The sequence below is a fragment of the Sphaeramia orbicularis genome, chromosome 1 (genome assembly GCF_902148855.1).
Source record: "Sphaeramia orbicularis chromosome 1, fSphaOr1.1, whole genome shotgun sequence".
In the NCBI taxonomy this organism is placed as follows: Eukaryota; Metazoa; Chordata; class Actinopteri; order Kurtiformes; family Apogonidae; genus Sphaeramia; species Sphaeramia orbicularis.
Window position 1 is genome coordinate 58,260,044 of NC_043957.1, and position 17,269 is coordinate 58,277,312.

At 41.6% G+C, this 17,269-nt stretch overlaps 1 protein-coding gene and 1 long non-coding RNA gene across 3 annotated transcripts in view; both read left to right on the forward strand.

The window, feature by feature from the left end:
• Positions 1-16,358, forward strand: part of trim25 (tripartite motif containing 25) — a 28,031-nt gene extending 11,673 nt beyond the window's left edge. Inside the window, exons 6-11 of one of the 2 annotated variants that reach the window (XM_030143023.1) lie at positions 1,553-1,721; positions 1,816-1,866; positions 2,026-2,193; positions 2,316-2,459; positions 2,614-2,673; positions 15,435-16,358. In XM_030143023.1, the coding sequence (XP_029998883.1) occupies positions 1,553-1,721; positions 1,816-1,866; positions 2,026-2,193; positions 2,316-2,459; positions 2,614-2,673; positions 15,435-15,964 (1,122 nt within the window). In that variant the 3' untranslated portion in view covers positions 15,965-16,358. The remainder of the gene's footprint in view (positions 1-1,552; positions 1,722-1,815; positions 1,867-2,025; positions 2,194-2,315; positions 2,460-2,613; positions 2,674-15,434) is intronic. The other variant, XM_030143031.1, reaches the window with a different exon arrangement.
• Positions 16,359-16,780: 422 nt separating this feature from the next.
• Positions 16,781-17,269, forward strand: LOC115425550 (uncharacterized). Its single transcript, XR_003936248.1, has 2 exons — positions 16,781-16,894; positions 17,087-17,269. It is a non-coding gene; the product is annotated as an uncharacterized LOC115425550 (long non-coding RNA).

Genomic DNA, 17,269 nt, shown 5'->3' on the forward strand with positions numbered 1-17,269 from the left:
TTTAAATCTGATGTCAAAATAGATTAGTAGCCGAGTCATTAAAAGAGTGTTGTGAATTTAAAAGATGATACATATGCTGTGAGCTGTGTGACAAGTGTAGTAGTGGTAGTAGTACTAGTAGGAGTCGTGGTGGTAGTAGTAGTACTGGTGGTGGTAGTACTAGTAGGAGTAGCAGTAGTAGTGGTGGTAGTTTGTAGTAGTGGTAGTAGTAGTGGTGGTGGTGGTAGTAGTGGTGGTAGTTGTAGTAGTGGTGGTGGTAGTACTAGTAGGAGTAGCAGTAGTAGTGGTGGTAGTAATAGTAGTGGTAGCAGTGGTAGTAGGAGTAGTAGTGGTGGTTGTAGTAGTAGTAGTGGTATTAGTGGTAGTGGTGGTAGTAGTTGTGGTGGTGGTAGTTGTAGTAGTGGTGGTGGTGGTAGTAGTAGTGGTAGTAATAGTAGTGGTAGCAGTGGTAGTAGGAGTAGTAGTGGTGGTAGTAGTATGGGTAGTGGTAGTTTGTAGTAGTAGTGGTGGAGGTGGTAGTATGCAGGACTAGTAGTAGTGGTGGTGGTAGTAGTAGTGGTAGCAGTGGTAGTAGTAGCAGTAGCAGTGGTGGTAGTGGTAGTTTGTATTAGTGGTGGTGGTAGTAGTAGTCGTAGGGGTAGTGGTAGTTTGTAGTAGTGGTGGTGGTAGTATGCAGTACTAGTAGTAGCAGCAGTGGTGGTGGTAGTTGTAGTGTGCAGTAGTAGAACTGAGACTTTTATTCTGGGATTTTTATATTAATACTTTGCAAGTTTTTGCAAAATTTTCCACATTAATACGTCATGTGTTTAAATTCAACATCTTGCATGAGTTCAAGAAAAGAAATAATCGTTTTTACTATTGTATGGAGTATATAGACATACCAGGAATTCTGTCCATCTGAGGTTTTTATCCAACCCATTTCTGGAAGACTGTTCACCTGATTCTTCTCAGATTTGACTGGTATGTTCTGTACCACTAGGAGAGGTGCAGCGCACAATTTAATAATTTAATTAAAATTTTTGGATTTATTACACATTTTTGAAAATGTCAACTTAAATTTGTCCAACTGATTTCTTGGACACTATTCACCTGATTCTTTTCAAGGTTCACACACATGTTCTTTTCATGTGCCTTTCTCCCACTTTTTGCATTTTTTTAAATTTTTTTTTTACACATTTTCAAAAAGTTTTTCAGAAGATTGAAAGTAAAGACTCAACATTCATTCCTGTGTAGGCAGGGTATCGGTGAACTAGAGGGGAAAATTTGTTGTGGTGGGGATATTAGTAAGCTCTGCTTACTTTTTCACTTTTTGCTTTTTATAATGAGATCTGATCACATTCAGCTGCAGATGTCTGAATTTTGTTGTGTTGTGTTTTGTTTACTGTAATTGTACTGTACTGTCTAATTTATCATGTTACCATTAACCTTAAATCTTTTGGAATAACGAAACCATGAGAAGGCGACAGTGTAGTGCACTACTGGGCCTAGGACAAGACAAACAATTATATTAACTATATTGTTAGTATTCTGAAAGAAGTGTTTTTTTCCTCAGGGTTCGTATCAGCTGCCCCAAGCTGTGAACTTTGACCCATACACCCCTCGAATCAGCCTGGACTCTAAGAAGGTTTTGGCATCACAGGCCTTTACTACTGCCCTGAAGGAATATCTGACAGAGCTTCTAAATAGACCTGTTGAGGCCAGACTACCACTGTTTACAGCAGGTATTTATGCATCTGTGATTTAAGAGGGTGATTTGACTGATTTACGATGAGTTAGGAAATAATAGTGAAGCTGATGATGTCAATTGTGTTCCAGAGTTCTCAGCTGTCAGTGTTGAAAGAGGGGAGACTGGGCCATTTGGAAAAGGTGGAACCAAAAATACAGATACAATACAAAATGAAAAGAATTGTTTAAAAGTCTACCTCAAACTGGAATTGATTGATTGTGGTGATGGTGTAAGGGGGTCATTCTGTAAAGTCATATGGATTAAGGATGATTCTATATAAACTTTCTTTTGTGTTTCAGGTGAAAAGCCGACCTCAGCCTCAGGATTTAAACCTTGGAGTTCTGGCCCTCAACAGGTTTATGGCTTCACTCCAGATATGCTTTTGCCAGGACCTACAAAACTCCCAAGGTCTCACAGTCCAGGTCCAAATTCTCAAGCTAAAGGGCAGCAAAAGAAGAAACCTCAGAGTGAGAAACTGTATTTAATGATGTCTAGATAAACAGACACATGCTGATTACATTCATGATTCTATTGATCATAGAGCCCATTATTTTCAGTTGTATAATTCTTTATTTTTTTTGTCTTTCAGAACCAAACAAAAAAACTTTGGAGCCTTCAGAAATCAATATGGCAATGAAAAATCTATCTCTTTCCATGGAGCAACTGCCAGAAGTCAGGGAAAGTGACAAACCCAGAGGCCGTCCGGCTACAGCTAAACCCAAGGAGAAATCAGGTAGACAACATGGATACAAAGAACCCTCAACAGTAGCACATGAATTCACAGAGATGCTGAAGCAAGACAGCAATTCAGAAAAATGTACAAAAACACAAAAATGAATTTATTTATGACTAGTAACAAATGACTTGTCTCATCTTCTCTGCTGTAGAAACTGCAGACATTCCCCCAACCATGATATCTGCTGAAAAAAGAAACGAACTTCTGAAGTGTGAGTACACCCTCCTTATACAGTACATTTTTAGGAAATGTTTAATGTGACTTTTCCATCTCAGTCAAACCAACCAATCACAGAAAAGACACAGAAAGGCAAGGAGTAATCTTTCTGGTAGTCTTAATGGTGTTCTGATGGTCCATCTTCTTCATAATGTCAGTTTGAAAACCAGTGGGTCACAGTGGCCCTACAACTTAAATATAGTCTCTGCTCTTCAAAATGGCTGCACAATTGACCCTTCTCTAAGTCCTGTGCTAGAACCACCGCTGATCAATCTTACATTAGCAATGGTAACTAAGAGAGGAGTGCCTGGCAAGCATTCATCTCCGGAGCAAAATGCCTAAACAGTACATGTACTGGACTTGCAAGTCCGATGAAAGATATTCAGAACGTTTGGGTGATGCTGTATTTTTTGCCTTCCCAAAACCGAAAACACAACTGGAGAGATGTTGAATATGGAATAAACAGTGTAGAAGACTTCACTCGCAGCTACTGTGCAACTGCTATGTGTGTTCTAAGGTAAGATGCTAATGCTAACTAGCACACAGTTGCTAGCTACAAGACCGTAGTACAGGGGTCACCAACCCTGGTCCTCCAGAGCTACCATCCTGCATGTTTTAGATGATTCCCTCTTCCAGAACACCTGATGGTGGTTCTCAGGCTTCTGCAGAGCTTGATGATAGGCTTATCATTTTTATCAAGTGTGTTGGAAGAGGAATACATCTAAAACATGTAGGATAGTAGCTCTGAAGGACCAGGGTCTATCACCACTGCTGTAGTAGAATATTGATTAAAAGATAAGATACTTTGTTGTGATTATACAGAATGTACAATGAAATTTAGGTGCACTATCAGGATATGGACTCATAATTAGTAATAGTAATAAATAGTAATAATAACTATAAATTATAAAATATGTAATAAAAACAAAATTTGCATCACTCACATATCAACATCCATACATTCATTCCCTCACACATCCACCTCCTTCTTTATCACACAGCAATACGTCACATACACATCCCGTCAGTGCCAGTGTATACAGTGCAATGTATAAAAAAGTGCAATTAAGAAATGTCTGTTTTTTAGTGCATATGTGTCAAACTCAAGGCCCACAGGCCACATCTGGCCTGGCCTTTTAATTATATTCGGCCCGCAAGATCATTTTGTATAGATGTATTATTATTGTTATTAACGGCCCAGCAATATGAAGTGCTGGTAACACACAAACTACAGATCCCATAATGCAGCGCTTCAGCTGCCTTGCCGAACACTGCTTGCTGATAAACTGAGCGCACTGTGCACTGAGTTCGCACGGCGCTTTTGTGACTTCGAAGCCCAAAAAAAGAATTTTGAGCTGCTTCGCAACCCATTTGCCGTTGACGTGGAAACTGCGCCTGCACAGATTCAGATGGAGCTGATTGAGCTGCAGTGTAATGGGACTCTAAAGGCAAAGCATAACACTGTAGGCCCGTACAGTTTATTCGCTTCATTCCTGAAGCAATGCCCCAGCTCTGTCTATATGCGGTTCAAACCTTGTGCATGTTTGGTAGCACATATGTGTGAGAAGCTGTTCTTAGTGATGAAGATAAACAAAACAGCACACAGAAGTTGTCTCAGCGATGAACACTTGCAGTCCATCCTGAGAATCTCCACAACACTGGACCGTACACCAAACCTAAACCAACTTGTTGCCAAAAAAAGATGCCAAGCATCAGGCTCTGACAAAATGGCATAAGAGAAAAGAAAATGGAATTTTTATTTGTTGTCATTTTAACTTTTGCTGAAAGCACACATTTTATTTATATTTCCAGTGTTTTGTTTTTTGGGGGTTTTTTTGTTTTGTTTTTTTGGCAGCATGCTCATATTTTGAAGTCGTTTAATTTTGACTGGATACATTTTTATGGAGAGCAAAATCTTTCTAGATATTTAAAGTTTAAGTTTATTTTTATAAAATGGCATAAGAGCAAAGAAATTTCAATGTTTTGATTCATTATTTTAACATTTACTTAAAAGCACAATCTTTTTTTTTTTTTTCAGGATTTTTTGCAGTATGTTCATATTTCTAACTTGTATAATTTTGATAGGATGTATTTTTATGGAGAGCAAACTATTTTAAGTTATTTAAGGTTTGAGTTTATTTATTCTGGAATATTATTCCTGTCCATTTTTATTCATATTTATGTTAAAAAAAAATTCATTTTTGTGTGCTCAATAAGTCTTTTTCTTGTTCGGCCCACAACCTGAAGTATACTTTGAGTTTTGGCCCCCTGTGCAATAGAGTTTGACACCTCTGCTTTAGTGGTTGAGTTCATTGTTCAGTGTAGTTATGGCTGTGAGGTAAAAACTGCTCTGAAATCGTGTGGTGCGTGTTTTTATGGATCTGTATCTCTTGCCAGATGGTAAGAGTTCAAAGAGGTGGTGGGCAGGATGGAAAGGGTCTTTGCGGATGTTACGGGACTTCTGCAAAAGTTGCTAATATTTCAACATTGAGTTAGTTCCACGATGTGGGAACAATATCCTGGTGCGCTGTATCAGATACCGAAAACTATAGGGAGTCGTAACTGAAAGTTAGTTTAAAATTAAACAATATAGTGACTTACCCTGCGATGCAAGAACGTTGTTGTTCCTATAAACGTCTGTTCTGTATATGAATCATCAAGACGTTGAGAAATCCATGGTTACATGCCAGCAGGAATGAACTGCAAGAGAAAGCTTGCCAGGCCTAGCAACTGTAACCATGGGGGGCGGGACTTGGCGAAGGGTCAATTAAATTACAATCAAATTAAATCAAATTTCAATCAAACAGTTGCAAACAGCTGGGGTTTAAAGATTTAGGAGGATTTAGGGTCATGATATGTGATAGTTATATTTTTGTACGTTCATACATACATTGACATTTCTAAGTAGATTTCCCTCGATAACTCAGCAAGTAGACACAAATCAAAATCACAAGATTGCCCATAATGATCAGAATGACTTCTTCAACAAATTGTGCCGTTTTTAAGGAGTCCTTCATCTCAAACACCATTAATATCCTCACCTCAGAAGCGGTTTGTGTCCTTCCTGTCCCTGCCTGTCCCAGTTTCATAGACTTCCTCAGAAGTAGTTGAATGTTTGATTCCTAGTCGGATCCATCTTCTGATTCCATATATTGATCTTGTCCAACTCTCTAAACCTCCAGATGCTGAACTCAGCCCCATTTGACATCACCTTGAACCACCAATATTTCCTCCATATCCCATCAAAGCTCTAATGCAGTTGGATCCACTTCTATATCATTCATGCATATAATACTGAAATAGTGCCTTTAATGCGTATCCAGCTCCATAGAATGACCAAACATGACCTTTGACCTGAACTCATTTGAATATCATGGTGGAAAACACAGTCAAATTATTAGGTTGAACTTTTGAAATCTAACAGAACATTCTTGTCCACCTTGGAGATTCTATTGGTGTAAATACAGGGTGTCCCAAAAAATGTATACACACTTTAAATAATTGTAAAGTAGGTGTTTATTAAAATGTAATAGAATTTCCAAACATCATAAAAACAGTCTAGTGCTGTGAGGTTGGTTGAACTTGCTGAACAGGTGGATTGGACGGAGGGGTTTGGTTTGTTATGCCCAGCTCGTATGAGAGCATAACAAAAGAAGGGAAGGTCTGCACAGTGACAATTAAAGGTAATGTATTTTAATAAAGATAAGCAAATCAAACTTACTCAGGTCAAAAAATCAGTAATCAGTGGTGAAGTGTAGGATGTGTGGATGCATGTGAGAACAAAGAAACCAGAAAAACCAAACAAACAAAACCAAAAATCAGACGGCCATGCTGGGAACCCCAGGTGTCATCAGGCAGGCAGGAGGGAGAGAGCCATTTTGGTTTCCAGCACACTTATATAGGGTCTGGCCAGGTGTGCCAAACGAGCAGGGTGGAGCCAACCAGAGCTAAAATGGAGGAAAACAAGGAGAACCACAGGCAAAATGGCCGACGGCCATCACACCCCCCCCCCCCATACACACAAGACCCCACTAACAGGGTCTTAGTGTAGCATCAACAAGGTGCCCTAGAGAGTGCATCAGCCATTACATTATCACTACCTTTAATGTGACAAACATTCAGTGTGTAAGGCTGTAAAAATAACAGCCATCTCATAAGCCTACTATTGGCATTGTGCATGCTATTCAAAAATGTAAGTGGGTTATGATCAGTGTATACAGTCACCGGCTGTGAGGACCCAACATACACCTCAAAAAACTTTAAAGCCCAAATTAAAGCCAGAGTCTCTTTCTCGATAACTGAATAGTGCAACTGGTGACGATTAAACTTACGAGAGAAGAAGCACACAGGATGGTCAAGTCCCCCCTCCCCTTCCTGGAGGAGCACTGCCCCAGCTCCCACATCACTCGCATCCACCTGGATCTTAAAAGGTTTATGGAAGACTGGAGCTGCAAGCACTGGAGTGGAGCATATCAAAGTTTTCGCACATTCAAAAGCATCTTGACAGGAGGATGACCAGACGAAAGGTGTATTCTTCTTCAGCAGGTTAGTCAGCGGAGCAACCACAGTGGAGAAGTTGGGACAAAAGCTGCGGTAATACCCCACTAACCCAAGGAACCTCATCAGCTCTTTCTTAGATGCAGGCACTGGATAGTGAAGCATAGCCTCCACCTTAGCCTGCACCGGACGGACTTCCCCCTGACCAACCACTTTGCCCAGATAGGTAACTGTTGCTTTAGCAAACTCACACTTTGCCAAATTAACAGTTAAGTTTGCCTGTGTCAACCTGTCGAACACTGCCCCCAGCCGCTGAACATGAGCTTCCCATGTGTCACTGAACACTATCACATCATCCAAATAAGCTGAACACCCCTCCAACCCAGCTAAGACTTGATTCATAAGACGTTGAAATGTGGCTGGAGCGTTTCGGAGGCCAAATGGCATTACAGAATAGGAAAACAGACCCCACGGTGTAATAAAGGAAGAAATCTCCTTGGCCCTGGCTGTCAGTGGCACTTGCCAATACCCTTTCAGAAGGTCCAGCTTGGTCACAAATTTTGCCCCACCCACCTGATCAATGCAATCCTCAATCCGAGGAAGAGGGTAACAATCAGGCTTGGTGACTGCATTAACTTTTTTGAAATCAGTGCAGAACCTGTCTGACCCATCTGCTTTATCTGCTAATAGACATGGAGAAGCCCATCCTGAACATGATGGCTCAGCCAACCCATGCTGTAACAAATACTTCACCTCCCTCTCCATACGCTCTCGCTTCCCCACTGGCATCCTGTAAGCACGCTGCCTTACTGGCAGGGCATCCCCCACCTCTATGTCATGCTCAATCAGGTTGGTGCGAGTTGGTGTATCTGAAAAGATAGACAAGTGAGATGAGATCAACTGCACTAGATCCTGTTGCTGAGTCCCTGCCAGATGATTAAACTGACTGGGTAGACGATCTAAATACTCTGAGTTTTTAAGCTTCCCAGTCAAAATAGGATCAGAGGGTACATCAAAATCATCTGAAAACCCAGCCCCAACTGCGGCCACTGACTTAGTCTCAACCCCATCCACAGTCAGCAGACCATCCTCCTTTCTGTTTGAGGGAGAAAAATAAGGCTTCAACAAATTTACATGACACCACTGCACTTTCTTCCTTCTGTCAGGTGTAATAATCAAGTAGTCCCGGTCAGACACCCTGCTCTTCACAACATAAGGACCACTGAATCTTGCCTGAAATGGTGAGCCAATCACCGGCAACAAAGCCAGAACCTGGTCCCCTGGCTCAAACAGCCGGAACTCAGCTTTCTGGTCAAAAACCTCTTTCATTTTCCCCTGAGCCTCACCCAGGTTCTTATGAGCAACAGCACAGGCCATGTAAAGTCGACGGCGAAAATCATTTACATAGTCCAAAATATTCTCAGGAGGCTCCCTAGGTTTCAAGTCAGCCCCCAGCACTGCTAGTGGACCCCGAACAGCATGTCCAAACACTAACTCATTGGGACTGAACCCAGTACTGAACTGTGATACCTCCCTTATTGCTAACAACAACCATGGCAGGCCTTCCTCCCACTCATGGGAGAGCTCAGTGCAGTAGGAACACAACATAGATTTCAATGTCTGGTGAAAGCGTTCCAAAGCCCCCTGAGACTCAGGATGGTAGGCACTGGAGACACGATGCTCAACCTTCAACTGTTTCAACACCTGAGCAAAAGTGCGGGACATGAAGTTACTGCCCTGGTCAGTTTGTACAGTCCTTGGAACACCAAAAGTTGTAATAAAGGATGTCAATGCCTTCAGCACAGGTTTGGTTTTAATAGAGCGCAAGGGAAATGCTGCAGGATAACGTGTACTCTTACACACGACTGTCAACAGATACTGGTTACCAGCCTTACTCCGTGGAAGCGGTCCTACACAGTCCAGCAGCAGATATTCAAATGGCTTCTCCACAACAGGAATGGGATAGAGTGGAGCTGGCTTGATCTTCTGATTGGGTTTCCCTGTCAACTGACATGTGTTACAGGTTTTACAGTATGCAGCAACATCCTTCTTCAGACGAGGCCAGAAGAAGTGGCGAAGCACCTTATCATAAGTTTTCTTCACCCCAAGATGGCCTCCCACACCATCATGAGAAGTGCTTAACACCAGATCTCTGAACCTTAAAGGAACCACAACTTGAACCACACCATCAATTTGCACTCCCGCTACAACTCTGATCCACTTCCTCAACAGTAGACCATCACTGAGAATATAAGCCCCTGAGGCATTTCTGAGTCTACTCTCTGAACCAACCAGTTCAAACAAAGGTTTCAGAGTGGTATCCACTGCCTGCTCTTTAACCCACTCCTCTCTAGAGACTTCAGGTAAAAGGACAGAAAAATTACACAAATCCTTTGCTTCTGTTAGACCTGCCTGAGAACACTGGCTCTGCTTTGACATAGCCTTACTCTGGGCCCTAGTTACCACACAGGAAGAAAAAACTGTAGAGTGCTCTTTAGCACTCTCTGCAGGATCTCTAGACCCTTGCAAGACTGAACCCTCATATCTCCATGGTGGACCATTTTTCCAAATCCTAGCCCCTGCTAAATCATTCCCTAGGATGATGTGCACACCCTTAATGGGCAACTGAGGACGGACGGCCATGTCAACTTCCCCACACACCAATTCAGAGTCTAAATGAAAATGATGTACAGGAACCCACAGTGGAACCATCCCCACACCAAGGACAGGAGCTTTAGCCCCAGTAGCTGTACTGGCTGAAAATGGCAGAATACCACTTAAGATTAGACTCTGAGAGGCACCCGAGTCCCTCAAAACCTTAACAGGAACTTTTCCCTGTCCCATCAAAGACACAAAACCATCAGAGACGAAAGGAGCATACAAGTCATCTATAGGCTTAGATGGTAGAGACTCTGGTGGAGGAACAGTTGTGGGCCTTGTAATATGAAATGTAGATGAAATCAAGCCAGCTGGCTTCACATATACACTAGAAACCACAGATTTCTGACCAACCCCACTCAGAGGACACTCCCCTTTCCAATGTCCCTTGTTCCTACAAACATGGCAGGTTTTGACTGGATCAAACTTGCCATCTGTACCAGGAACTTGTCTACCCCCCACCTGAGAAACTTCATGACTTTCTGAAGGCTTACTAGGCCTAGGCCTCAAACTCCCCCTCCACTGTCCCTCTCGATGACCCTGACCAATTGTGGAATGACTGCCATGTGTTAGAACATATTCATCTGCCAAAACCGCAGCTTCCGCAGCTGTTGTAACCTTCTTTTCAGTGATATAAGTAGCTATATGGGCTGGCACTGAACCCTTAAACTGTTCCAACACAATCAGATTACAAAGACCTTCATATGTATCCACTCCTGAGGCTGAACACCAACGATTGAAATGGGTTGAAATGTCCTGAACAAATTCAACATGAGTCTGCTGATCCCTTCTCTTCCAGTTCCTAAACCGTTGCCTATAGGCCTCAGGCACTAGTTCATAGGCCTTAAGGACTGCAGCCTTAACCTTAGCATAATTGGCACCTTCAACAGGACTAAGGGCAGAAAAAGCTCTCTGGGCCTTCCCTGTTAAGATACACTGCAGCATTAAAGTTTGGTGGGTATCAGACCACCCCCTACTACTTGCTACCCGCTCAAACAGCGCAAAAAATGTGTCAGGGTCCTTCTCATCAAATTTTGGCAGCAAACGTAGACTCTCAGCCACATCAAATCCACGATGCCCCCCTGCAGCCTCACCTCTACCTTCCATCTGCAGCTCCAACCTCAGCCGCTCCAACAGAAGTCGTTCCTTCTCCAAAGCAACTTCAGCCTTCAGCTTCTCCTGCTGTAGCTGAAACTGGAACCTCTCCCTTTCCAATTTAGCCTTTTCCTTCTCCATCTGAAGACACTGATCAAAAGACCAATTCTCATTAACAACACCTGGAGTTTCCTGAACAACTGGAGCTTGAACCACCGCCTCCAAAAGCTGAGCGGAGACCGCTAACCCCTCAACAATACCCCGAAGCTCCGCCTTTTTTGGCACCTTCTGTGCTTTAGCCCAACCCAAATGCACAGCCAAATCAACCAAATCACCCACTGCAAATTGAGCTAAAGTGTCACGAGATGGCCGCTGGAGGAACTCCGAAACCAAAGAATTACTGTGTTCAGTATCCATGTTAACTTGACCTCAACCCAGCCACAGACAGAGACCTAACTCAAGGAAGAAGAAAAAAAAAATCTCAGTTACACAGCAAAAACCACAGGGAGATTGAGTGATAAAGGAGCGCCCCCTCCTAACTGCCTAACCTTACTGGCTAACTGCACCCTAGTCTTCATGTGCGCACTGGCGGCGGGTAATTATGCACCTGTAAACCGTCTGTATTGGGGAGACGACGTGTCTCAGCCAATACTTCGGGGTGCTCCCGAGACAACTGCTGCTAACCACGCGGGCAACACACAAAAATAACAAACAGCCCTTAAAAACAAAAAAGAGAGCAACCCCTCCTTGTGAGAGAACTGCCACTAAAGCCTATCTGGGGGTAACACATGCTCCAGCCAGACAGCTCAATGTGACAAAGCTATCAAGCTACAACCTCCCCATAGCTCCACACTGTGTAACTTACAACCCTTCTTCCCCTTAAGAACATCTCAAACGCAAGCCCCAAAAGAGAGAACCAGATTTTGCCTCCCTACCTGAGTTAACATTACATTTAAAGTCACCGTGAGCCTCCCCTTTGTTACTATCATTCTCAGTTAACAGATAACAATAGGTTCAAAAGGACGAGCCCCCACTGTTATGCCCAGCTCGTATGAGAGCATAACAAAAGAAGGGAAGGTCTGCACAGTGACAATTAAAGGTAATGTATTTTAATAAAGATAAGCAAATCAAACTTACTCAGGTCAAAAAATCAGTAATCAGTGGTGAAGTGTAGGATGTGTGGATGCATGTGAGAACAAAGAAACCAGAAAAACCAAACAAACAAAACCAAAAATCAGACGGCCATGCTGGGAACCCCAGGTGTCATCAGGCAGGCAGGAGGGAGAGAGCCATTTTGGTTTCCAGCACACTTATATAGGGTCTGGCCAGGTGTGCCAAACGAGCAGGGTGGAGCCAACCAGAGCTAAAATGGAGGAAAACAAGGAGAACCACAGGCAAAATGGCCGACGGCCATCACAGGTTGAATACCCGCTGCGTTCACCAGACCTCACACCACTAGACTGTTTTTATGTGGATCCCTAAAAGACAAAGTCTACGCTATGAGACCTGCAACAGTCGCTGAACTGAGAGCAGCCATTGAACGTGAATGCACACAAATACCAAGGGAACTGTTTGGTGATGTGTGTGATTCCACTGGTTGTCGTTTTCAGCAGAGTCTGGAACAGAACGGACGTCAGTTTGAGAACAGGTGGTGACAAAACAAGAAAATGATGTTTGTAAATTCTGTTACATTTTGAAAATTAAATTAATTTTAATAAATACCTATGTTACAATTATTTAAAGTGTGTATACATTTTTTTGGGACACCCTGTATGTTCAACACACTATATTTATTCGTCAAATATATCAGCTGTCGAATTTACGAGGACGGAGAGATGTTCAATTTGAAGGACAACTTAGAGGGTTTAACACTGATCCATTCTGTGCAGAAGTGAATGGAACATCCAACTGATCACCTAAACACGTCTGATTTACTCATGTTTGTTGTTCTTCTGATCAGAAGGATTAGTTGCTTTAATGGAACTCCTTTCCAGTTGAGTCGATCATGTCCCTATGAATCCAACAGAGTTCAGACTTAGTTTTACAGACATGATCAGGACAAAGGATCCATTTGGAGATGACAGATATGACTGTTTTACTGCAGTAACAGAGTCATGCATCACTGAACATCTACCAAAATGATTTTATAGACACAATTATGTGTTTGACTGAGACACACACACACCTATTTATAAAATACATCCAAAGTGGGATAAACAGATAGACCAGGACATGTCATTTAATCCAAGAAGGATGATACGTTCTGCTTTATTTTGAGAGCTAACATGTATAATGTGTGTTTGCAGTGTTTCCAACTCCTCAGTAAACAAAGTATCTATTGTCTGTTCTGAAAGTCACTAGAAGTTGCTAAATGACGTCCTCACCTATTTTGCATAATTGGAAATGTGCATGTAATTGTATGAACGATGTAGGAGAGAAGAATAATATTGTGTTTTGAGACAAAAAGTGAGAATAAAAACACCCTAAATATGTTTAGAACTACAAAGGAGACACCCTGGAGGAGTTACTGAGGTTATTTGTTTGTTTGTTTGTTTGGTTAGTTTTTAGCTTCATTTTCTTAAGTTTGGGTTGGTTTTGAACCTTACAGTCCACTTAATAGACTACAATAAGCCACAGTAAAACATGAACATTTTTGATCATAACATTTTTAACTTTCAGTCTACTTTAAGAATCGAAATGGACCAAAAAGAGACAATAGATAAAACTGTCAGTGTCAGTGGGTGTGACTTATATTCAGTGAAGTGATTTGTTTTAGACAAAAAGTCTCCAAAATAACTCTAAAAAACTTTTTTGATAAAGAGTTTGTAGAGGGGTCTGAAAAATCCCTAAATATACCAACGAAGTGGCTGAGTTGGAAACACTGCATAACTCATGATGGACCTTTACAGCTGCAGACAGACCGTGGGTTTTTCTGACTGACAGAAAAACAGTTGGTGTCATTTAAAGGGAAAATGTGTGTTTTAGCATCTGAGTCACTTTTCAGAAGTTTTTCTGTTTCTAAACAAATCTTAAAGTGTCTAAATTTCAATGTGATATCATGAATTGCGTACAGAAAACACGCCACTTTTAATTGGCGTGTTATCTGTACGCATTGTAAGCTTTCTGCATGAATGTTCACACCGTGTAAAATAACTCACAATTAGCAGGATTAGTGGTTAGGGTTAGCGGTTAGCGCGATTAGCAGTTAGGGTTAGGTTTAGGGTTAAACTTAGGGTTAGCTGTTATGGATATGTAAACCGGAGCTCTTGGCGTACATTGACACGCAAAAGGATGAAAATGCGTACGTATAACACGCCACATGCCATAAGAACTGGAGTGACATATAATGTGATTTACTGCCAGGTGCTTTTTGAAAAAATAAAAAGAGTTGCTAGGGTAGTCTGAAAAGTTGATGAATTTAACAACAAAAGTGCTAAGTTGGCATCAACATGTGTTTGTTCGACACATCCATGACATCTGTCTCTCTTTTTTTTTTTTATACTTTATTTACATAATAGCATATACACATAGAACAGAACATGGCATGGAGAAAACATAATGCTCGAGGTGAGGCGGGAAAAAATTAAATATAAATACATATGTAGGTAAGTAAATTAAATAAAAGTAAAGGAACAAACAAGAAGGGAAAAATAAATAAATAAATAAAATAAATAAATAATTAAATTTTTAAAAATGACAACTTAAATTCATCACATAAGGCTTTAGTCTTCACAGCTTTAGGGTTAGTGCAAAAGTTAAGTGTGTCTAGGTAGGATTTTAAATAAGATTTAAAGACCACAAAGCTGGGTTTCTGATTGGATAATTTTCTGGCATGTATATGAAATTTGGCTAATAAGGAAATGAGATTAAGAAAAAACAGTTTCTGAGTAGGCAGATCAGTAATAACGAAACCAAATAAAATATCTTCAGTTTTGAAGTTAAAAGAAATATCCAGCTTTCTATTTAAAAAAATATTGATATCACACCAAAAAATTTGACAAAAGGCACATTCCCAAAACAAATGAGTTCATGTTTCATCCAAATTATGACAAAATGAGCAAAGAGGGTCGACACTGATCTTATACTGAACTAAAGCTGAATTAACTGGATAACACCTGTGGAACAGTTTTAAAGATACCTCTGTCACCTTATTCAAAATAAAAAACTTCCTTGATAATAACCATACCTTTACCCATTCCACATCAGAATATAAATTACTCCAAAAAAAGATAGAAGCTGGCTTACAAATTGTGTCCCTTTGAATCACTTCTCTAATGCATTTATTAGTAGTTTTTTTTACTCAAGAATGGATCTAAATTTCCTGTGTATAATTCTGATTGCACAATTTGAGGGGTAATGGTTGTTGAAGGTCTAATAGTAGAAGATAGCAGAGTTTTGAAACCTGAAGGGATAGCATCAAACACAATGGCATATTCCATCTGTCTGTCAGGAGTGTCGTAAACAGTTGGAATGTGAGCTTACCTCTTTGTTTTCTGTCTTTTCCAGATGGTACAGTCCTCACTTTTGATGAGAAGACAGCCCACAAGCGCATCATGCTGTCTGAGGGCTTTACAAAGGCTTCTGTGACAGAGCACATTAACTACCCCGACTGCCCAGAGCGCTTCGCTGTCTGTTCTCAGGTACTTGCCTCCAAGGGCTTTTCTAGAGGCCGCCATTACTGGGAGGTGAAGCTGAGCTGCAATAACTTCATCGGTATCGGTTTAGCTTACGGCACCATGAACCGCAAAGGTCCCACGAGTCGCCTGGGTCGCAATGACCAGTCCTGGTGTGTGGAGTGGTTCAATGTGAAACTGTCGGCTTGGCATAACAGCAGTGAGACGGTTCTGGTCAATCCCAACCCGAAGCGTGTAGGTGTGCTGCTGGACTGTGACGGCGGCACTGCCACCTTCTATAACGTGGCGGACAGGGCTTATCCTTTCCACTCATTTGTGTTCCCCTTTGCCAGTGCCGTGTATCCAGCCTTCTGGATTTTCTCCAGTGGCTCTTCTGTTTCTCTGTGTAAGCTGCAGGGATAAGATACACATGCACATGCACACATGTTTCCACATAGGCACACAACTGTACACACCTAAGGGGTTTTGGTTTTTGGTATGCAACACTTGTTTGATACTTAAAGAAGATAATTCCCTCTTCATTTTTGGAAACCAATTGAAATCCACAAAAACATACTAAATTAGCTGATAACTCCTCCCCTAAATTTGCAGATAACTCCTCCCCTAAATTAGCTGATAACTCCTCCCCTGAATTAGCTGAAAACTCCTCCCCTGAATTAGCTGAAAACTCCTCCCTTAAGTTAGCTGATAACTCCTCCCCTAAATTAGATGATAACTCCTCCCCTAAATTAGATGATAACTCCTCCCCTAAATTAGCTGATAACTCCTCCCCTAAGTTAGATGATAACTCCTCTCCTACATTAGCTGATAACTCCTCCCCTAAATTAGCTGATAACGCCTCCCCTAAGTTAGCTGATAACTCCTCCCCTAAATTAGCTGATAACTCCTCCCCTAAGTTAGATGATAACTCCTCCCCTAAGTTAGCTGTTAACTCCTCCCCTAAATTAGCTGATAATGCCTCCCCTAAATTAGCTGTTAACTCCTCCCCTAAATTAGCTGATAACTCCTCCCCTAAATTTGCGGATAACTCCTCCCCTAAATTAGCTGATAACTCCTCCCCTAAATTTGCGGATAACTCCTCCCTTAAGTTAGCTGATAACTCCTCCCCTAAATTAGCTGATAACTCCTCCCCTAAATTAGCTGATAACTCCTCCCCTAAATTAGCTGATAACTCCTCCCCTAAGTTAGATGATAACTCCTCCCCTAAATTAGCTGATAACGCCTCCCCTAAATTAGCTGTTAACTCCTCCCCTAAGTTAGCTGATAACTCCTCCCCTAAGTTAGCTGATGACTCCTTCCCTAAATTAGCTGATGACTCCTCCCCTAAATTTGGTGATGACTCCTTCCCTAAATTTGCTGATAACTCCTCCCCTAAGTTAGATGATAACTCCTCCCCTAAGTTAGCTGTTAACTCCTCCCCTAAATTAGCTGATAATGCCTCCCCTAAATTAGCTGTTAACTCCTCCCCTAAATTAGCTGATAACTCCTCCCCTAAATTTGCGGATAACTCCTCCCCTAAATTAGCTGATAACTCCTCCCCTAAATTAGCTGATAACTCCTCCCCTAAATTAGCTGATAACTCCTCCCCTTAGTTAGATGATAACTCCTCTCCTACATTAGCTGATAACTCCTCCCCTAAATTAGCTGATAACGCCTCCCCTAAATTAGCTGTTAACTCCTCCCCTAAATTAGCTGATAACGCCTCCC